The 21,239-nt window shown below is 45.9% G+C and overlaps 3 protein-coding genes across 9 annotated transcripts in view; 2 read left to right on the top strand and 1 right to left on the bottom strand.

Annotated features, from left to right (window-relative positions):
* The window catches only part of LOC129177201 (transmembrane and coiled-coil domain protein 3-like), a 28,504-nt gene extending 23,398 nt beyond the window's left edge, over positions 1-5,106 (top strand). For 2 of the 4 annotated variants that reach the window (XM_054768057.1, XM_054768058.1), the window contains 4 exons: positions 131-295; positions 1,193-1,971; positions 2,046-2,181; positions 2,285-5,106. In XM_054768057.1, coding sequence (XP_054624032.1) covers positions 131-295; positions 1,193-1,971; positions 2,046-2,181; positions 2,285-2,590 — 1,386 coding nt within the window. In that variant the 3' untranslated portion in view covers positions 2,591-5,106. The remainder of the gene's footprint in view (positions 1-130; positions 296-1,192; positions 1,972-2,045; positions 2,182-2,284) is intronic. The other 2 variants (XM_054768060.1, XM_054768059.1) reach the window with 2 other exon arrangements.
* A 1,622-nt stretch (positions 5,107-6,728) lies between these two features.
* On the top strand, positions 6,729-11,379 carry eri1 (exoribonuclease 1). Its single transcript, XM_054764943.1, has 7 exons — positions 6,729-7,112; positions 7,281-7,441; positions 7,509-7,725; positions 7,797-7,880; positions 7,945-8,054; positions 8,127-8,241; positions 10,975-11,379. Exons 1-7 carry the CDS (start codon positions 7,041-7,043, stop codon positions 11,215-11,217), a joined length of 1,002 nt encoding a protein of 333 aa, XP_054620918.1. The 5' UTR covers positions 6,729-7,040; the 3' UTR covers positions 11,218-11,379.
* The window catches only part of lamb1b (laminin, beta 1b), a 36,910-nt gene continuing 27,031 nt past the window's right edge, over positions 11,361-21,239 (bottom strand). For 2 of the 4 annotated variants that reach the window (XM_054764888.1, XM_054764897.1), the window contains exons 21-34: positions 21,034-21,197; positions 18,365-18,589; positions 18,082-18,299; positions 17,739-17,835; positions 15,603-15,972; positions 15,350-15,534; positions 15,028-15,269; positions 14,767-14,973; positions 13,836-13,980; positions 13,555-13,762; positions 13,352-13,493; positions 13,114-13,290; positions 12,889-13,048; positions 11,361-11,791 (exon numbers count right to left, since the gene is read on the bottom strand). In XM_054764888.1, the coding sequence (XP_054620863.1) occupies positions 11,655-11,791; positions 12,889-13,048; positions 13,114-13,290; positions 13,352-13,493; positions 13,555-13,762; positions 13,836-13,980; positions 14,767-14,973; positions 15,028-15,269; positions 15,350-15,534; positions 15,603-15,972; positions 17,739-17,835; positions 18,082-18,299; positions 18,365-18,589; positions 21,034-21,197 (2,677 nt within the window). In that variant the 3' untranslated portion in view covers positions 11,361-11,654. Of the gene's footprint in view, positions 11,792-12,888; positions 13,291-13,351; positions 13,494-13,554; positions 13,763-13,835; positions 13,981-14,766; positions 14,974-15,027; positions 15,270-15,349; positions 15,535-15,602; positions 15,973-17,738; positions 17,836-18,081; positions 18,300-18,364; positions 18,590-21,033; positions 21,198-21,239 lie in introns of those variants that run through there. The other 2 variants (XM_054764916.1, XM_054764907.1) reach the window with 2 other exon arrangements.

Genomic DNA, 21,239 nt, shown 5'->3' with positions numbered 1-21,239 from the left:
TTTCATGTGGACGCTTACTTCGCTTTGCAGCAGAGCTTATTCCAGCTACGAGCTATGCTATGCTGTACTAATATTGTTAGCTGTTACTTGCATATTTCAGACTTCTATTATTTCTGCGTCATGCCCTCAGGCGGAGCGCAGCGGCTGCGATGTCCTCAGCATCCCCGTGCCCATGCGGCGCGGCGGCTCCGAGTCCAACCTGGACGTGGTGGACGGCGCGGGACACATCGGCGTGGGGCTGGACTTCAGCAAGGGGGCGCTGGGCATCGACAGCCTGCAGCAGAAGATCCTCAAGGTCGGATGAAGTGACATTAAGGAGTGGGACAGGAGGACGTTAGCAACACTGGCGTAGCGATGTGATGCTTACAGCTCCCACATCTGTAGTTGGCAGAGCTTTATTTTAAGATGTGTAGGGAAGCCTGCCGCATACGTTGTAGTTAAATAAAACACTAAAATCGCACTAATTGTCCAAACTAGAACTGTCGCTGCAAGCGTACCTCACAAGTCTCGTGTTTTTTTGGAATCCAGGCAAGAGTTTTAGAAAAACGCGCCTCTATAGTCCAGCGCTAGCATAGCTATGTGAGCACTAAAGTGCTAACATTGCATTTAAACATCATGCTAGGGTAGCCTAATTGCTAAAGAAAAACGACATCATCAAACTTCTATCGCCCACCTCTAAACTCCAGCCTTCATCGAGCACCTGTGAGTCAGTGAAACTTGAGTCTTTAAGTACCCGTGAGTCAGTAACGCTTGAGTCTTTGTCGAGCACCCGTGAGTCTGTGAAATTCGAGGCTTCAGTGAGGACCTGTGAGTCAGTATACCTCCAGTCTTTGTCGAGCATTTGTGAGTCAAAGTTTTGTTGACTACCCGTGAGTCAGTGAAAATCCGGTCATTGTCGAGAACCGGTGAGTCAGTAAACCGTCAGTCTTTGTCAAGTACCAAGAGTCACTGGAGTCTTCAAGTACCCGTGAGTCATTGGAACTTGAGTCTTTGAGTACTTGTGAATTAGTGGTTGGCCCACCCTTACAGCCCCTTTTAGCTCTCCCGCCTGTAGCTGCCTGACAAATAGTTGGCAGAGGCTACATTTTAAGATGTGTGGTGAAGCCTTTTTTTTTTTTAGACTTTTATCCATATAGTTTAGATTTGGTGTCCGCGGATCCTCTTTGTCATGGAAACTTTCCTGGCGGTCCAGGTGACGGAGCAGATCAAGGTGGAGCAGACGGCGCGTGACGAGAACGTGGCCGAGTACCTGAAGCTGGTGAACAACGCCGACAAGCAGCAGGTGGCGCGCATCCGCCAGGTGTTCGAGAAGAAGAACCAGAAGTCGGCCCACTCCATCGCCCGGCTGCAGAGGAAGCTGGAGCAGTACCACCGCCGCATGAAAGACAGCGAGGCCAACAGTAAGCACGGCCACCACAAGGACGCCACCAAGGAGTCTGGGGGCCACAGCAAGGAGGGCAGCCTGCGGGACGTCAGCTCCTCGGGGCGACACCCGGCCCTGGACAAAGTCAAGACCATCGGGCCGGGCGTCTCGCTCTCGCCGCCGTTCTTCTTTAACAAGTCCCGTGGCTTCGCCAACCTCATCCGAAACAAGTACGGCAGCGCCGACAACATCGCTCACCTCAAGAGCATGGAGGCGGGGTCCGGGCTGCAGGCGGAGGGCGCTGCCCGGGGCCTGAGCGGCAGCGCCACCACCGTCGCCAAGGCCAGCAAGTACCACAGCGACGACGAGTGCTCCACCGGGACGTCGGCCTCCGCCGATTCCAACGGCAACCCGGCCGGGGGCTCTGCGGCAGGCTCGGGGGGCGCCGCCCGGTCGGACGCCAACGGGCGGCTGGGGGAGGTTCTGCAGATGGTGCGTGAGGTCCGAGACGCTCAGGCCCAGCTGGCTGAGGACATCGAGACTTTGAACGCACAGTTCAAACGAGACTACGGGTACTTCTCTCAGGTGATGCAGGAGGAGAGATACAGGTGAGCGTTGCTGTGGCAACCAGGGGCAGGTGACAGACGCAGCGTCTTTATCGTGTCTCTTCCGGGTGCGTCAGGTATGAGCGACTTGAGGACCAGTTAAACGACCTGACCGAGCTCCACCAGCATGAGACCAGCAACCTGAAGCAGGAGCTGGCCAGCATCGAGGAGAAGGTGGCCTACCAGGCCTACGAGAGGGCCCGGGACATCCAGGTAACGTCCTAAACACGCACACACACACACACACACACACACACACACACACACAGCGTGAGCAGCCCAGTCACGCGCATATTTTGCATGTGTTTCCGTTCAGGAGGTCCTGGAGTCGTGTCAGACCCGCGTGTCCAAACTGGAGCTCCAGCAGCAGCAGCAGCAGCAAACAGTCCAGCTGGAGAACGCCGACGCCAAGGTCCTCCTGGGGAAGTCCATCAACATCATGCTGGCCATCGCCACCGTCATTCTGGTGTGCGTGTCCACGGCCGCCAAGTTCGCCGCCCCGCTGCTGCGTAGCCGCCTCCACCTGGCGCTCACCTGCGTGGGCGTGTCCTTCCTGGCGCTGCTGTGGAAGAACTGGGAACACTTGCAGTGCACCCTGGAGCGACTTCTGCTCCCGCACTGAGACTGGGGGTCACCGGGGGGGGGGGACTTTACACATAGCCTTACACCAGCACTTGTTCGCGGTCACTTGCATCCCAGGAAGAACCTCCACAAACGCTGTTGAGAGACGACGCCGTCCAACAAAGCTGAAGACCACGACGCTGCCTTCAGGGTGCATGGGAAAAGACAAACGACACCATCCCTCTTTTGTTAATGTGATGTTTTTTATTGTCTTTTATTTTGGAGAGCTAATTTCCTGTCCTGAAAGCGTTGCCGCATCACTTCTAAACACTGGACTCCATGAAGCTTGAACTTGTGACCAACGCAACTTCCGTAAGGTTCACAGTTTTCCGTGTTGATGTTTCCCCGCTCTTCTCGTGTGCGTCCACCGTCCACCTGCTCGTCCACCACTCTTTTGTTAAGATTTATTTTGACATTTTGGGAAACATAATTACATGTTATGTAAGGATTGCTGTGATATGTCGTGATTACAGTGATAGAGGCGTTTCTTCCTGTACGCTCCTGATGGAAACTCACAGCTTGTGTGAGTCAGGAACTCAAGTGAATCTCGAGTGATTCATCATGAAGCGCATGTGCAGAAACTTGCACTTGCGCAACTAATTAGGCAATGCTCGGCAAGCGCCCGTGAGTCAGTGAAACTCGAGTCTTCGAAAGTCTTATTCGAGCACCTGTCAGTCAGTAAAACTCCAATCTTTGTTGGGCACCCGTGAGTCAAAGAAATTTGAGTCCTTGTTGAGTACTTGTGAGTCAGTGAAACTCATCTTCGGCGAGCATCCGTGAGTCAGTAAAGCTTGAGTCTTCGTCGAGCACCTCTGAGTCATTGAAATTGGAGTTTTTGTTGAGTACCCGTGAGTCTGTGAAACTCCAGTCATCGTTGCGTGCCTGTGCGTCAGTGATATGAGTCTTTGTCGAGTACCTGTGAGACAGTAAGATGCCAGTCTTCATCAGGTACCTGTGAGTCATTGAAACTTGTGTCTTTAAGTACCTGTAAGTCAGTAAAACTTCATTCTTCGTCAAGTACCTGTGAGTCATTGAAACTTGTGTCTTGGGGTACGTGTGGGTCAGTGAAACTCAAATCTTTGTTGTGCACTCGTTTATCATTGAAACGTGAGTCTTTGTGTATCTGTCAGTCAGTAAAATGTCATTCTTCGTCAGGTACCTGTGAGTCATTGAAACTCGAGTCTTCAAGTACCTGTGAATCAGTGAAACTCCAGTCGTCGTTGCGTACCCGTGAGTCCATGAAACTTGAGTCCAAGTATCTGTGAGTCAGTAAAACACCAGTCTTTGTCGAGCATTTGTAAGTCAAAGTTTGAGTTTTCGTTGAGTACCCGTGAGTCAGTGAAACTCCACTCATCATCGAATACCCATGAGTCAGTGAAACTCAAGTCATCAAGTACCTATGAGACAGTAAAACGTCAGTCTACATCAAGTACCTGTGAGTCATTGAAACTCGCCTCTTTGAGTATCTGTCAGTCAGTGAAACTCGAGTCTTTGAGTATCCGTGAGTCAGTTAAACTTGAGTCTTTGAAGAAATGAGTCAATAAAACTCGTCTTTGTCGAGCATTCGTGAGTGAGTTTTCGTTGAGCACCCGTGACTCAGTGAAACTCCGGTCATCGAGTACCTGTGAGACAGTAAAACGTCAGTCTTCGTCAAGTACCTTTGAGTCAGTAAAACTCGAGTCTTGGAATACCTGTAAGTGAAACTCCAGTCTTCGCCGAGTACCCATGAGTCAGTGTAACTCGTGTCTTTGTCGAGTACCCGTGAGTCAGTGTAACTCTGTGCAGGAATGGTCTTTGTTTCCCAAATAGTCAAAATCCCCCTTTTACATTAAAGTTTGTGTACTGTTGTGCTAATTTGACACGTTTGCACTGTTTTATGGAACGTTTCATGATTTGCAGGTAAGATGTGTGTTTTTAGAGAATCCTGATTAACTGCCTTTTTTGGGGGGGGTTGGGGGCTGTGACGTTACAAGCCACCTTGAATGCATGCGATGCTGCGTTCAATCGCAGTGGGAACAACGGCACAACCGGACGGTTCGAAGCATTCCCAGCTGTGGAGGTTTATATATTTAATTCCCAACGATTCCTCCGAGCCGTCTTTGCACTCCTGACTTGAAGAAAGTCATTTTAGTGACTGGCAGGATGAAGATTTGTGTTCTTTTTAGTGGCCTTCGCCGCTTGAGTGGCGCTTGTTTTCCCCATGCGACCTGAATGCAGCATGGCTGGATGGACAGAAGGGGACTGTAGCGCTCTAACCAGGCATCACTGTGACGATTGACGCCTTCTCCGATGCAGCTTCTCTTGGTTTTTCTGTCCCTTCTATAAGCCAAATATCAATTCAAAAGGCACTTTAGCCCTCCTATAAGTAACACTTTCACTCGAACGTTTTTAACAACTGTCTCTTATGTGTGCATGTAAGCACGACTTGCTTTTTTTAAAATGAGAAAATAAATGTTTTTTCCTAATAAATGCTCTTCATGTGTTGTTTTCATTATACAGACAGACCGCTCTTCAATGAAATGGCAAATACACCCTTTCAAGTGTTAAAAATGCTGTCATTTTATCATTTCAGACTTGCTGCTCAGTAAATGACCATGAGAACAAATAGTTGTGGTGCATCATCCATCTTTTATCTGACCTGACATTCATTATTCACACAGTGTTCTGCTGCCTTCTTCCCAGCTTTCATTCATTTGCTTCTTTCGCTTGAAAACGCCACATAACAAAAGTGTACAGGCACGACTGCCTCCTGGTGGCCAGAGCATGGAACTGCTAGTCAAGAAAAAACACGAATAAAATATTACAGTAGCTTCAAGCAGTATTGTACCGCACAAATGTGCCGACGAGGTAAGCGTTGTGTGTCATCCACAACACCAGGGGGCAGTAGTACGGCTTGAAATTTGAACGCCACACCGGAAGTCGACGCGACCGGAAAAGTGCAATGTAAAATTTGTGCGGTCTTTGTACCTGCTTCCTCGCAGAAGTAAGATTATAATCAAACGGTCGCCATTGATTTATTTATGTGTTAATTTCACGAAACAACAATAACCTTGTTGCAAGACTGGCTTCGGCCTTTAAGTGCGGGCGCGCCAATGTTACTTGATTGTAGTGATGGAAATTTCGGCTCTTTTTAGAGAGACGGTTCTTTTGGCCCAAGTGGCTCCTCAAATGTTTTTGTTTTAAATGATTACCGTACCAAATTATGTGTATTGTGGAAAATGAATGACTAATGTAAAAAATACAAGATATCATATTTTTATTATTCAAATGGATTTATTTAAACCTCAACGAACAGCTACAACATATGTTATGATTCTCACGAAAGAATCGGCACTAAGAGCGCCACAGCACGTTTAACCCCGCCCCTCCCTCTGCTCAGTGTGAACACAGAGACGCCGCCACACATCCTGACCAATGACATTGGCCTTTAATAGCAAAAAAAAACCCTAATCGGCTCCCAACGACGCGAGACGGCTCCTATTGTTCATTTCAAAGAGCCGGGTCTTAGAGTCGATTCGTTCGCGACCGACACATCACTATTTGTTAGCCGGCGTTACCTCGCGCGGCAATAAAGGTGCTCGTTTGGCGGTTTGGTTGTTTTGGATGAATAAAAGTGTACAGACACGACTGCCTCCTGGAACTGTTAGTCACGAAAAAATAACGAGTAACTAAAACATAATATTTTTTAAAGAAAGACGTGCAAAGTGAATAACGTAATAAAATATAGCTTCAAGAAGTACTGTTGTGATGATAACATAAGCGTTGTCTGTTCTCCGCCAACACTTAAGGGGCAGTAGTGCTCAAGTGCTGCTGTTTGAACGCCACACGGGAAGTCGTCCCAACTGAAAATGAATTTATGTATTAATTTCACAACAACAAGAGGCGACTGTGCTTATCTAGCGCGGCTATAATGGCGCTTGTTTGGCATTTTGTTTTTTTGTGAATAACCGTGTGCCACCACCACTGCCTCCTGGTGGCTAGAGGGCTTAACTGCTAGTAATGGAAAAAACGAATAACAATAACATGTACTATTTTTGAAAGGAAGGCGCGCAAACTGAATCATGTAATCAAACATACACAAAGTGCCCAAAATGTTATCATTGTGTGTCCTCCACAACACCAGGGGGCAGTAGTGCTGCTGTTGTGAATTTGAACGCCACACCGGAAGTCCACTCGGCTGAAAAAGTTGAACATAAATTTGTGCGGTCTTGACTGTCAATGGCTGCTTCCGCCCAGAAGTCAAATCATCAAACGGCAACCGCGGATTTATTTTTGTACTAATTTCACAACGACAAGAAGAGGCGAGTATCTAGACTGGATTCGGCTTTGGAGGTGCGAGCGCTCCAATCTCACCCGTTAGCCATGTTGTTAGCCGACGTTAGCTAGCGCGGCAGAAACGGTACTCGTTCGGCGTTTGTTTGTTTTCCCCTGTTTTTGTGGATGAATTTTAAATGGACGAGCTCAAGGAAAACATCCACGGCCAGGACGCCAATGTGAAGATGTCCAGCGGAGAAGATGATAAGGTTTGTTGAGCATCGTTTGTGCCTTTGATACTCTTTATTTAAACTAGCATGACAAAAGCCAGCCGCCACCGGACAGTACGTGGTTTGAGAGCGGAAGGGGGATAGGTAAACAATAACAATAACAATAAACAGTTTGCCATGGGAGTGTCTTCTGTCCCCCTCCGTCAGGTGATACGTCCCGCCGGAGGCGATGCCTCGGAGGCGAGCCAGTCCAGCAGCGACTTCAGCCACCCCGTCTACAAAGAGATCGCTTTGGCCAACGGTCACATCAACCGCATGACCAGGGACGAGCTCCGCAGCAAGTTGGCGGAGCTGAAGCTCGACACCAGGTAGGACCGCCCCTGAGACGCGCGCACTGTCGTCGTCATCACCGTCGGACGTTTTGTGTGCCGGCAGAGGCGTGAAGGACGTGATGAAGAAGAGGCTGAAGAGCCACTACAAGAAGCAGAAGCTGACGCAGTCGGCCGCCGAGGGGGGCGGGGCCGACACCTACTACGACTACATCTGCGTGGTGGACTTCGAGGCCACGTGCGAAGAGGACAACCCGGCCGACTTCCTGCACGAGATCATCGAGTTCCCCGTGGTTCTCATTAGCACGCACACCTTGGAGATTGTGAGATGACTTTTTCTTTCTTTCTTTCTCCAAAGCGGTTGCTTCTTCCGCCTCACCTTTTTGCTCCTCAGGTGGACACCTTCCAGGAGTATGTCAAACCGGAGTTGAACCCCATGCTGTCGGACTTCTGTGTCAAGCTCACGGGAATAACACAGGTCTGTCTCGCCCCCCCCCCCTTTCCGTCGCACTGGTGTAGATGCGTAACGCTGCTTAACACAGGAAATGGTGGATGCGGCCGACACCTTCCCGGTGGTTCTGCAGCACGTGGTGGCGTGGCTGCAGGAGAGGGAGCTGGGCACTAAATATAAATACACTTTCCTCACCGACGGGTCAGTTTTTACTTTTTTTTTTGTGTGTGTGTCTTGTCCTGATGACCTCTGATGCCAAGTGTTGTGGCGCAGAGCGTGGGACATGAGCAAGTTCCTCAACATGCAGTGTCGCATCAGCCAGATCCGATACCCGCACTTTGCCAAGAAGTGGATCAACATTCGCAAGTCCTACGGCAACTTCTACAAGGTTTGACTTTGCTTTGTTTTGTGTTCGTTGTGTGACAATTTAATATCGGTACAAAAAGTACGAGTAAATACGGCCCTGTTTTCCCTACCCCACTCAAAAACGTTGACGCTGTCCTCCAATTTTGCGTGAACATCAGGAGCAGCGGTTGTAGTAAGTAGTGTGAATCCATGAGCTGAAAGAACGGATGAAACGGAAGCGAGCAGGAAGGCGCGAGTGTCGAGGCAAGAGAGACGAAGTGGCGCTGAAATGGCATGGAAACATGCCGAAATTTTAAACTGATACACAAATGATACCTAGCATGATAGCACAAAGTGTTTAGATACAGTAAGTCTGTCATTATAAAAATAGCTAACACGCTAACGCTAGCATGCAACACCCAGCATGGTAGAGCTAAGTGTCTGTGTGTATTCATTACGAAAATTTAAAAAAAATGCTACTATGTGAATATTAACAGTGCTAACACACGACATGATAGCACTAGGTGTTTATATCGGTGTCTAAACAGCGGGAATTGTGCTATGTAATGTTAGCATGTTAACAATGCTAACACTAGAGTTCTAAACCTAGCATGGTAGCACTAGGTGTCTTCGTATTTTCATACTCATAAAAATTTTGAAAAAATAAAACGCGACTATGTTAATATTAACATGCTAGCACTAACATGCTAACACCTGACATGATAGTACTAAGCGTTTATATACAGTAGACGTCTACTCGTGAAAACTGCTAAAAAGCTGTGTTGATGTTAGTCTGTTAGCAATGCTAAGGTTAGCATGCTAACACACCAGGTGTCTTTTGTATTTTAATACTCACAAAATGGCAAAAATGCGACTATGCTGATGTTGGCATGCTAACACGTACCAGGAAAGCTAAATGACTTGACTGAGTTCTTCATTTTGACTTAACCCCGAACCCAACCCTAACCACCAAATGGTGGAGGTGTCGCCTTGTAACAAAAAAGACGAGGAAAACCTAATCGGCTCCCGACGACACGAGCCAGCTCTTGCGGCTGATTCGTTCATAAACGCATTCACACAATTATTAGGTTAAGCTTCAGAACCCGCCCCCCGTCTCTCTTCAGTTGCTGTTGTTAACTCACAACAGTCCTGGTTTGCTCCCAAAATACGCCTCACGGCGTATTCAACACGTTTATCCAATCCAATCCAATCCACTTTATTTATATAGCACATTTTATAAACACTGTTTCCAAAGTGCTGCACAGACTAGCAAAACCATAAATAATAAGTAAATAAAGGAATGTAAATGTAAATAATAAGTAAAAATTACGACAATACAAACTAAAAGATCAAATAGAAACAAAGAAACGTACTACAATAAAATACGTTTAAAGTAGGCGGGTATGATAATTAACGGATCAGCAATTATGATGTCATAACGATGAATCCAATAACATTAAAAACAGCTGGTGAGCAAATCAAGCGCTCCTTTTTTCTCCTGCCTGTGACGTTAACGTCCCATCAGTTCACTTTCCGAGGAAGAGGTTTTGTGTGCTGGTTGTACCAAGTGGCCCACGATGAGGGGGGGAAGCAAAAAAAAAAAAAAAAAGGTTTGCCAGATACCTCCGTGGCACTGGAGCGTGTGCCCGAATACAGTGCACCTTGCTGGGCAACAGCAGGTGGCTCCCTCCCCTCTATACTCTGGTTCTCCTGATAGCAGTGATGTCATGATATTTGGTACCGTTGGTCAAATCCCAAATTGTTCTTCTTACCTCCAGGTGTGCACAAACGGCACTTAAATGTAAATGTTAAAAAAGTAGATGTCATCATCTGTATCATATTGGTCTAGAGAAGCAGGAAATTATCAGTATCGGTTTGAAAAAAAAAGATACCGTTCATCTCTGATTTAAAAGTATAAAATGTACGAGAAACTTTAGTGTTTATGTTGCATTCAAGGGTCGCCAAACAAAGTGTGAAACCTCAACGCTTGAGAAAAAAACAGTGAAGTGTAAAGACAAAAACATGTAAAAATGTGGGGGTTTTTAACGGTGGTACATGAATGCTTTCCATTTACCTGTAATATCACCCATATGTAGATGATTACCCACTTAGATGTGTTTTCTGCTGGCTTCTTTTTGGAGAAATACCAAAATCTTTGGAGAGAAATGTGTCCTTTCATCAGGTCAAAGAAAAAAAATAAAGGTTGAAATCGTTTTTCCCAAAAATTATTTTAAAAATTCTAAAGTTTATTTTTAAAAAATGCAGCTTTTTTTTTTTTTTTACAAACAAAAACATGCATCATTTTGGTAAACACAATTTGGTTTGCATTATTATTATTTATTAATTATTATATTTATTTATTATTTCAAATCCATTAATTTTGTTTCCTTTTTTTTTTTTTTTGCATCTTTTTGCTCGCCTGCATTTAGCTTCAATTTTAACCTGTAGTTCATCTAACGGCCAGCAGAGGGCGAAATTGTACAGGGGGAAACTCCTGCTGCGTGCTTCGCGTCCACTTGAACCCACTCACATCGCTTCTGTGCTGCTGCATTTCTGCAGTTTCCCTGACTGTGGATCATTTCCAGACGACGTGATGATTTCTATGACTGCTCCTGCTAGTCTTGGTGTTTTGTTTCGTTTCTGAAGCGTGTCAGCTGTCGGTCACAACTTGGGCGTGAGCCTCGTCCCCGCACTTGAGCGCTCACAAAGCGGGCCCAAGCACGGTACAGCCGGCCCAGCCTGAGTAAATGTAAACGCGCTCTCTCCCTCGCCCAAGGTCCCGCGCACTCAGACCAAGCTGAGCACCATGCTGGAAAAGCTGGGCCTGCAGTACGAAGGCCGCCCTCACTCGGGCCTGGACGACTCGCGCAACATCGCTCGCATCGCGCTGCGCATGCTGCAGGATGGCTGCCAGCTGCGCGTCAATGAGCGCATGCACGGCGGCCAGCTGCTGGCCGTGCCCAGCTCGGTGCCGGTGGAGGGAGCGCCGCCCCCCCGCTGGCCCAGCACCCGCAAGTAGGCAAACTCTGTAACTCTCTTCTCAAGACACCAGCACGGAACACCTTGAGATGAATTCCACACCTGATGCTGCTACATGCTCAGCTTTTCATCTGAGTTGTATGTCTGATCTGTTTTAACACAAATAAACCACAACAGCCAAACTCCAAAGACATGCTTTTATTTTGAAAGACGTCCTTTGTGTGTGTGTGTGTGTGGTTGCAGTCAGTTAAAAAAAAAGCTGTAATATTGTGACAGAGTGACATGAAAGACAATATATGCATTTTTGGAAATAGTGTAGCATTTGATGTGTTAGTACGCCACCTTTGTGCTCCATACACGCACACATGCACTCAGGGAAAAAAGTCAACTTTATTGTTGGCTTTTGTGGCAGCGAGGTCTGTCTGGTTCCCTCCACGACGCCCCTGATTCAACACGGCTATCTTTGACGGCCGCGCCCTACAAGCAGGTGCTGTACAGCGTCACCTTGTAGCTGATCTCCTCCAGGATGCGGCGGGCCGTCACCTCCAGCTTGGCCAGCTCGGCCGCTTTGGCCTCCAGGATGCCCTGGTTGGCCTCGTAGGAACTCTCCAGCTCTGACGGCAGCAAAAAAAACCCATTTAGTTGTGGAAATAAAGCCATCTAAAATGAGGAAGGGGGTCCAGCAAGCATATTAGTATCAACTTTTCTTCCCCTCATTTTTCCGTTTGTTGTTGTTTTCCCCCCAAATATGCCAACATTTACATGTTGTTCTTCTGGTAACGGTAGGACTTTATTCCCATAACAGGTTGACTTTCTTGTGGTAACATTAGAGCGTTTTTGCAACCTAATTTCCTTTTTGATTTGTTTTGTTTCTCATATAATATAATGGCTTTAGAAAGTAACAGCCTCTTTCTTTTAATATTTCAGATTTCATTTGAATGCTTTTTATTTTAAATGTTATTCATTGTAATTGAACTACTTTTTTATTGGAAATGTAATTTTTTCTCATAATCTTACGACTTTATTCTCATAAAATCACAGCTTTTTTCTCATAATATTATGACTATTGTCCCAAAATTTCAACTTTAAAATAATAATTTTTTTATTTTGCTAATATTCCAACATTTACTTGTTCTTTTTCTCAAATATTACAACTTTATTCCCATAATATTTTGACTTTGTTGTCATATTTTTGTAACTTTTTGATGACCAAATTTCTTTATTTTTTTGTTCTATTTAGTTTCTCATAATCTGACAGCTTTAGAAAATAACGGCTTCTCTCTTTAATACTTTAACATTCATTTTATTCTATGTAATTATTATTAATTGTAATTATTTGTAATTTTATTTATGATGTATTTTTTGTTTTAATTACATCTTTTTTCCCTCATATTATGAAGGTATTCTCCTAAAATGTAGACTTTATTCTTGTAAAATTGCTGTTTTTTTAAATTACATTTTTTTGTTAAGTAATATTTTTAGGGCCAGTAAAAAACCAGCAGCGGGCTGCAAATGGCCCGTGTCCACACTGGTCCACATTTATTTGTGGTGGTCGGCCCACCACAAATAAATGTGAAGCGCCACAAATAGATTTGGCGCTCCCCAACACATTATAACGGGACTGTCATGTTCATGTTTTTCGCTCCCACAGCGTCCATGAAAATCCCATTTTTCTGCAAATGAGATCATCTAGTCCCCACCCCCTACCGACCTTGTAGTCTCTGCAGTTTACTGCTGCTCTGAGCCAGGAGCTCCGTGGCCTCCTGCTGCAGCTCGTCCGCTCGTTTCCTCGCCTGCAGCACCGACTCTCCTTTGTCCTCCAGCAGGTCCTCCACCTCCTCCAGTTTGTCTTTCACCTCCGTCTCAAACTCCTTCACACACAAAGTAAGCATCGTACCAGCGCAACGTGAATGTCGTGTGTTTGCGTGCGTGCGACCTGCCGGGCCTCCTCTGCGTCCGTCTCGGCCCGCTGGCTGATCCGGTCGGCCGTCTCCGCCAGGCTGCTGACCTCCAGCTCGTTCTGCCGCAGCAGGCCCACCTGGCGCTCCAGCCGGAGCAGCCGGTCGGTCATGTTGCCCAGCCGCAGCTTCCACGCCGCCGTCTCGTTCTCCACCTGGCACACGCTGGCGTGTCAACACCGTCTACGCCGACGCCGCACGCTGCAGCAAACTCACCGAAAGCAGCAGGTCCAGGGTTCCCTTGGTGTTGTTCTGGGCCAGCTGGACGGCGTCCATGGCGACGCTCTGAGCACGCTCAGTCTCGTTCAGTGCCGTCCGTAGCGCGTCTGACGTCTCCTTCAGGTCGGACGCCCCCTTACTGGAGGACAAACACGCTCACGTCTCTGATGGTGGAGACCATCGTGTCCTCCTGTCCTCACCTGGCGGCCTCGGCCTGCCTCAGCAGCTCCTCTGCAGCTCGGATGTCTCGGGCGCTCTGACTGAGGATGGTCTCCACGGTGGTGAGAGCGCCCACCTTCTCCTTGATTTCCCTCGTCAGCTCCTGCAGCTTCTCCGTGGATGCGGGCATCTCCAGGGCTAACACCTGGTTGGCCACCGCCTCAATCACCGACACGTTGGCACGTTCGTCTGCCAGATCCGTCGCCGACATCCGTCATAAGAGGCGCTCCGGTTTTTGCAAACAGAAGAGGCGAGGACTCACTAGTGAGGAGGTCTCGGATGTCCTTGATGAGGCTGCGCAGTTGCTGGTTGCTCTGCTCCACTCTCTCCTTGCTCTGGTTGGATTTCATCAGCACTTCCTGAGCGTTTGCTTTGGCCTCCCTCGCTCGGTTGCTGGCCTCCCACACCTGCACTCAAACAAAAACACTTAAGTTAATGTGGGTGTGGCCAGCGAGGGCCGCTTAGTCAACAAATCACAGCAAACATGCTAACAGCATCTACGTAGTTCATGAAGACACTCCATCAGACCTTTGCTTTGTCTTTTACTCTGGATGAAAAAACACATTATTATTATTATTATTATTATTAATATCATCAACTTCACTCTTTACTACTTTTTGCCCCATTTTTGTTGCTGTTGGGTTTTTTATTTTCCAAATATTTAAACTTCAACCTAAACCTAACTTTATTCCCATAATATTGTAACTTTATTCCCATAATATTGTAACTTTATTCCCATAATATTATAACTTTATTCCCAAATATTATGACTTTATTCCCATAACATGATGACTTTATTCCCATAATATGATGACTTTATTCCCATAACATTATGACTTTATTCCCATAACATTACGACTTTATTCCCATAAAATTTTGAATTTATTCCCACAATATTATGACTTTATTCCCATAATATGATGACTTTATTTACATAATATTACGACTTTATTCCCATAATATTATGACTTTATTCCCACAATATTATGACTTTATTCCCATAATATGATGACTTTATTCTCATAATATTATGGCTTTATTCCCACAATGTTATGGCTTTATTCCCATAATATGATGACTTTATTCTCATAATATTATGGCTTTATTCCCACAATGTTATGGCTTTATTCTCATTATATTTTGACTTTATTCCCATTTTGGACCCCCCCGAGATAAAGCTGGCATCCTCTCACCATCCTGGAGAGCTTGTCCACCTCCTGCATGGCGGCCAGGATTTCCTTATCGAGGTCCTTGGCTGACTTGAGAGCAGCTTGCGAGGCGGCCACGGCTCCTTCGCATCCGTTCCCGCCACACTGGAATGCTCCGCCCTCATCCGAGCAGCCCAGGCCGCCGCACGGGGAGCCGGGGCACTCGTCACCTTCAGCTGCACCGCCGCACGTCTGCAGAGCAGGAATGAGCGACTCATCTCGGAGAGGAGTTCTGATCTTTCTTACCTTTTGGCTAAGAGGTGAAAGGTCAAAGGTCTCCAGCTCCTTGTTGAGCTTGTCCATCTTCTGTGCATTTCTGTGGTGTCTGCGGTCAAACTCCCTCTGGCTGCTGCTCAGCTTGTCTTCTGTCGCCTTGCGAAGCGCCGCCGACTGCGCCGCCGTGTTGCCGGGATCGCCGCTGGAGGCGTTGACGTGGATTTCCGCCAACAGCGACTCCTCGTTTGCCTCGATGATGGTGTCCATGGCACCTGAGGAACACCGGCGCAGGAGCACGTGAAGGTGTGATGCTGATGGTGCGCCGGCGTGTCAAAGGAAGCGGGATGATCACCCTGGAAGTTGGCGTTTTTGGCGTCGTACACCTGCTGCCTCAGCTCCTGCACGCGCCGGTCCAGCAGCTTCACCTCCTCCGTGACCTCGTCCACATTTGAATCTGTGGCATTGGCGTCATTCTGGAGGTCAGTCAAGGTCTCCTCTGTAGTGTTGAGTCTCCCGCTCAGGTAGGACGAGAGGCCGCTGAGGACAGGAAGTGATGTTGATTGTAGCTGCGAGCGGCACATACGCGTGGACATCTGTGGACCTACGTGATCTGCTGCGTCAGCTCCTGGATCTCCTCCAGCCTGACGGCCGCAGGGTTACTCTCCACGATCTCCCTGACCGCCTTGGCGTTGGTCTCCAGGCTGCCGACTAAGTCCTTGTAGGGCGCCGTCACGCCGCTGGTCCGCAGCTCCGTCACCTTGGCCTCCAGACGCTGCGTTTGGTTGCTCAGCTCGCCCACCACCCTGTCCCACGTGGCGAAGCACTCGTGGCAAGGTTGGCAGTCGGGGAACTCGCCCTGGTAGCCCCGCGCGCACGTGTCACAGCGTGGGCCCGACACTCCCTCCACGCAGGTGCAGTGTCCGCTGGCGCGATGGCACTGGCCGCTGGAGATACCCCGCGGGTCACAGTCACACGCTGCCAAAGGACGACACACAACATAGCGCTGGAGTCTCGTTGACCGCCCCCTCCCTCCCGAAAGAAGAGGAGTCAGAGCCAAAGAATGCAGGCGCTTTCTGCGCTTATTTGTCTGATTTACTGCGCTTGGAGCGTGTGGGGGTCGCCTGTTAAATCACAAACCCACACACACCAAGTGGGACTGCAGAGGCGAGAGTTAAATCAGCGCTGGAAGCTTCTACCGGCTCGAACCGGACGAGCGCTCCCGCCCCCCTCAGTGACGAGTCCTGCTTCTTGTGCTGGGTGGAAAAAATAAAAGCACCCTGGGGGTTCTTGAGAACATCTGGTTCTCATGAGCAGGGAACACGAGGTCGTTCCCCGACCCGGCAGCTGGAATACCGTCTCACGCTACCGCTTTGCTCCTCAAGGGGGGGACAGTGAGTGAAACAGCCGATGGGGGGGCGGTGTCCAAAGTGCAGCCCGGGGGCCATTCGGAAAATAGAATTTAACAAGAAAACTGAAGAAATAACCCAACAACAGCAAAAATGGAAAAATCAGCTGTCATTTTCCGAGAATAAAGTTAAATATTAAAAGAAAAATCTTGTAATCTAAACAGAAAAGGTCACAATTTTATGAGAATAACGTCGTAATATTATGAGGAAATACTGTACGTCATTTTAGTAGCATCAAGCTGAAATATGAACACCATTTATTCTTAAGTAGTAACTTTATCAGAAACAACAAAACTATGAAGAAAATGGTACTTTTTGGAACATTAAAAGTTACGTGAGGAGAACAAAGTCAAAATATTATAAGAATGACGTCAGAATTACGAAAACATTCAGAAGAAGAAAGTTGAAAATAGTTGGATAAAAATGGAAGAAAACCGAGCTGCAATTTGATGAGATTAAGAGGAAAAAGTATTTAAATTTTATGAGAATACAATCGTAATATTATGAGGAAAAATAATGTCATTTTAGTACAAAAATATTTCAAATATAAATATAATAAAGTTGCCAATTTTGGAAAATTAGGTTGGGGAAAAAGTGATAATATTATGGGAATAATGTCATAATATTACCAGAAAAAATTTACAAGAAGAAAGTTGAAATAGTTGGGGGTAAAAACACTGCAAAAATGGAAAAAACAGCTGGAATTTTATGAGAATAATGTCAAATTATTAAGACAAAATAAGTCATATTCTAATGAGAAAAAAGTCTAAATTTTACGAGAATTAACTTGCAATATTATGAGGGAAAATGATGTCATTTTAGTAGCATAAAGTTGAAATATTCAAGAAAAAAAATATTTTTTGAAAGTCGTAATATTATGAGAAACAAACAAAACCAAATAAAGTTGTTATTTTTGGAAAATTAGGTTGGCCATAAAAGTTACAATATTATTTGAATAAAGTCATATTATTATCGGAATAGAGTTAGAATATCATGGGAATAAATTTAGAATATTATGGGAATAAAGTTAGAATATTATATAATAATAAAGATATCATATTACGAGAAGAAAACTTTTGGGAAAAAACATGACAAATGGGGGGGGGGGAAGAACATATTTCTCAAATTTTGGCAAAGTTGCATCCGTTCATTGTTCACTATGTGGCCCACGCTGGAGGGACACAGTTTGGTCTAATGGATGGTTGTTTCAGCTTGAATCGGGGGCACAAAGGTTTGTACTTTGCTTCCATGTGCTCTCTTTGACTGCGTTCATTATCACAGGAAGGCAGCGTGTGCTGCGTTGCATCATCATCCTGTATATTCCACTTGTCCTACCGTAGCATTTGACTTCCGGATCCCCCCAGAAGAGCTCCCTGCATTCCCGGCACGTCCTGCCGCCAAAACCCGGTTTACACGAGCAGCGTCCCGTGACCTGCAGTCCACAGAAACGGCGGCAGAGAGACACATGTTGAAAAAACACAGGTTCAGGTTGTTGTGTCTTTGCCACAATGGAGCCTTTTTACTCCCCCCTCTAAGAGGAACATGTGTATCTGGGGGACTTCCTTCCTTTGATACTGGAACGTGTGTGTGTGTGTTTGCGCGCGCGCTGCAGTTTCCAGCCAGCTGAAGTCCAAACATGAGAATATTTCACAAGCAACGCAGAGGTTTTTGCTCTCACCTCATGGCAGGAGGGGCTGAAGGAATGGACCGGGTCGCAGTCACAGCGCTGGCAGCCCTCCCCGCTCGCCATGTTCCACGTGTCCTCGGCGCAGCGCTCGCAGTTTTGTCCCACCACGTTGGGCAGGCAGGGGCACTGCCCGCTGCGCTGGTCACACTGACACTCGCCCGGCGTGGAGCACGCGTGCTGCGCCGTTCCCTCCGGCTGGCACATGCACTCTGCGGGACAACGGGCACACTTACGAGAGCCCGGTGTGAATATTTACACGGGCTTTCTCACTCACTCCTGCAGCTTTGAGCGGCAGCATCGCCATAGTAACCCGGTTTGCAGTGCTGGCAGGCGTAGCCGTCCGTGTGGTACAGGCACCTGAGGCACGCGCCAGTCCGAGAGTCGCAGGAGCCCGGGTTCTGCATGTCGATGTTGCCATTGCACTGGCACGGCAGGCAGCGTCCGCCGGGCAACAGGGGGTTCCCAAAGTGGCCTGGGGCGCACTCGTCACACCTGGCGCCTGAAAGGAAGTGATGGAGGAAGCTTTCAGGCCCACGGCTAACACGGGGGGGGGTCCAAAGTGTTGTTATTGTTATTAAGAAGTTATATTACCGATATAAATTAATGATATCATTTAAAAAAAAAAAACAGCAAAAATTGAAAAATCAGCAGTCGTCTTACAAGAATAAAGTCAAAATATTAAAAGAAAAAAATATCTAACGAGAAAAAAGTCTCAATTTTATGAGGTTAAACTCGTAACATTATCGGGAAAAATAACGTAATTTTAGTAGCACAGAGCTGAAATATTCAAGAAATTAAAAAAAAATCATAATGTGAGAAACAAAACAAAATAAAGTTGTAATCTTTAAAAAATTTGGTTGGGGAAAAGTTGTAATGTTATAGGAATAAAGTCATAATATTACGAGAAGAACATTTATAAATATTATTTCACAAGAAAGTTTAAATACTTGGAAAATAAAAAGAAAAAAAAGTGCAAAAATTGAAAAATCAGCTGTACTTTTACAAGAATAAAGTCAAAACATAAAGAGAATACAATCGTAATATTATGAGGAAAAATAATGTTGTTTTAGTCGCCAAAAATCTGTTTTTAAAGTTTGAATGTTATGACAAAACAACAAAGTTGTAATTTTTGGAAAATTAGGTTGGGGGAAAACTCCAAATATTGTGGTAATAAAGTCATAATATTGCAAGAAGAACATCTCTAAGAAGAAAGTTGGAATACTTGGAAAAAATAGCAGAAATGGAAAAACAAGCTGTCATTTTATGAGAATAAAGTCAGAATATTAAGAGAAAGAAGTTGTATTCTAACGAAACAAACTGGCAATTTTAGGAGAATAAACTTGTAATATTATAATCATAATAATGTCATGTTAGAGCTGAAATATTAAAGAAAAAAATTCTGGCGTATAAGACGCACGTGTCCGTGTCATAAGATGACATATTGCAGCACGTACGAGTCTTTATTTGGCAGGAGCCAATCATGAGCTATGAAAAAACTCACAACGAAATTGCAGGTCATTACTCAATCTAACAGTCTGACTAAGGGTGTCATCGTACAAACGACATTAAAGTCATCACGCAGCAACTTAACACTCAAAGGCACCTCGGAAATATACAAACATGCACTGATATGAGTTTAAAATAACAAATAGCAGCTATTGGAACATATATCCATAAAGCATTACTGACAAAAGAGCACTTCATTGGAGTACAAGCAACATGCAATGCTGCCTCTGTCCACCAGAGGGGAAAATTTTAAAATGTTTTTGATTTGATTTTTTCATTTTAAACTTTGTATTGGTACATGCATACTTTTAGAGTGTTAAGTTTCTGCGTGATGAATTTAGTGTTTTTCTCAGTAAGATGACACCGTGACCTCCTGCGTTTTCTAATGGGTTGACCAGCTCGTTGTGAGTGCACTGATAGCTGGTGATTGGCTCCTGCCAAAGAAAGAGCTACCGTTTCCTCACTGACTCGTGAGCGGCACAGTATTTAAATAATTAGTAGTAGCTCTGAAGTACAGGGGATGTCACGAGATTAGAATTTAGCCGTAGATCAGCCGCACCGCTGTTTAAGCTGCAGGGTTCAAAGTTTAAGAAAAAAGTAGCGGCTTGTACACCGGAATTTATGGTAGTATGAGTCATCATGTTACGACAAACAAAACTAAACTTTTGGGGAAAATTGGATTGAGGAAAAATGTATAATATTATGGGTGTAAAGACCAAATATGACAAGAAAGAAACATTTATGAAGATTATTTAAGAAGAAAGTTGAAATATTTGGAAAATGTAAAAAAAAAAAAAGCAGCAAAAATGGGGGGGAAAAAAGTTGTTATGAACTCATTCAATCTCAGCCATTTTTCAAAAGACAACCCCTCCAGCCATTTTAGACCATTTTGATCTTTCAAGGCACACGGAATATTGTGTTCTATGGCTATATAAACATGGAACCTACCAAAAGAAACATTACACTCTCACTCTCACTATGAACTAGTTACACTTTTCACATTCCGGTGTGTGCTCGCGTGTGTGCATGTGCATGCGCATGCGTTCAAGTGTCCCTACAATGCGTAACCTTCTGCACGCTACACTCCTCCACGCTCTCCCACGTCCTCCTTGCTGTGGAGTGTGTAAAATACAGTATACGTGCAAAAGATCCATGCCAAGCTCTTATCAAATGCACTTCTGCCACCTTGTGGCTGATTTTATGGCTTAAAACTGCTTGAAAAGTGACCTCTTTTAGACGGCACTTGCATCGCATATGACAAAGCTGAGATGCAGTTTTTTCTTGAAATGCACATGTCATAAAGTTGCATCTTTTCATTTTTCACTATGTGGCCCTCACTGGAAAAGATTTGGACACCCCTGAACTAGAGTGTTTACATAAAAACAAACATGCGTGCAATCCTGTGTGTGTGTGTGTGTGTGTGTGTGTGTGTGTTACCTTTGTAGCCAGGGCTGCACACACACACCAGCTGGTTGGTAGTGTCTGCCATGTAGCAGCTGTCTGCAAACTGCCGTGCACTGTGAGGGCCGTCGGGGCACAAACAGGGGCGACAGTGTCCGCCTGACCCCAGCTCTGGATCACCGTGGTAACCATCCAAACACCTGTGAGATGATAGTAGATTAGCTTGAGGGAATACGCCAAAA

Source organism: Dunckerocampus dactyliophorus, chromosome 2, assembly GCF_027744805.1.
Source record: "Dunckerocampus dactyliophorus isolate RoL2022-P2 chromosome 2, RoL_Ddac_1.1, whole genome shotgun sequence".
Classification (NCBI taxonomy): Eukaryota; Metazoa; Chordata; class Actinopteri; order Syngnathiformes; family Syngnathidae; genus Dunckerocampus; species Dunckerocampus dactyliophorus.
The sequence above is the reverse complement of the archived record's forward strand: the minus strand, read 5'-3'. Positions and strand labels throughout refer to the sequence as shown.

What these genes read in the sequence shown, in the direction of transcription:
- eri1 (XM_054764943.1), top strand. Translation starts at nt 7,041, where the DNA reads ATGGACGAGCTCAAGGAAAACATCCACGGCCAGGACGCCAATGTGAAG. An exon ending in AGCTCACGGGAATAACACAG is followed by an intron (nt 7,881 to 7,944) that starts GTCTGTCTCGCC and finishes TGCTTAACACAG; the next exon opens with GAAATGGTGGATGCGGCCGA. An exon ending in TACACTTTCCTCACCGACGG is followed by an intron (nt 8,055 to 8,126) that starts GTCAGTTTTTAC and finishes GTTGTGGCGCAG; the next exon opens with AGCGTGGGACATGAGCAAGT.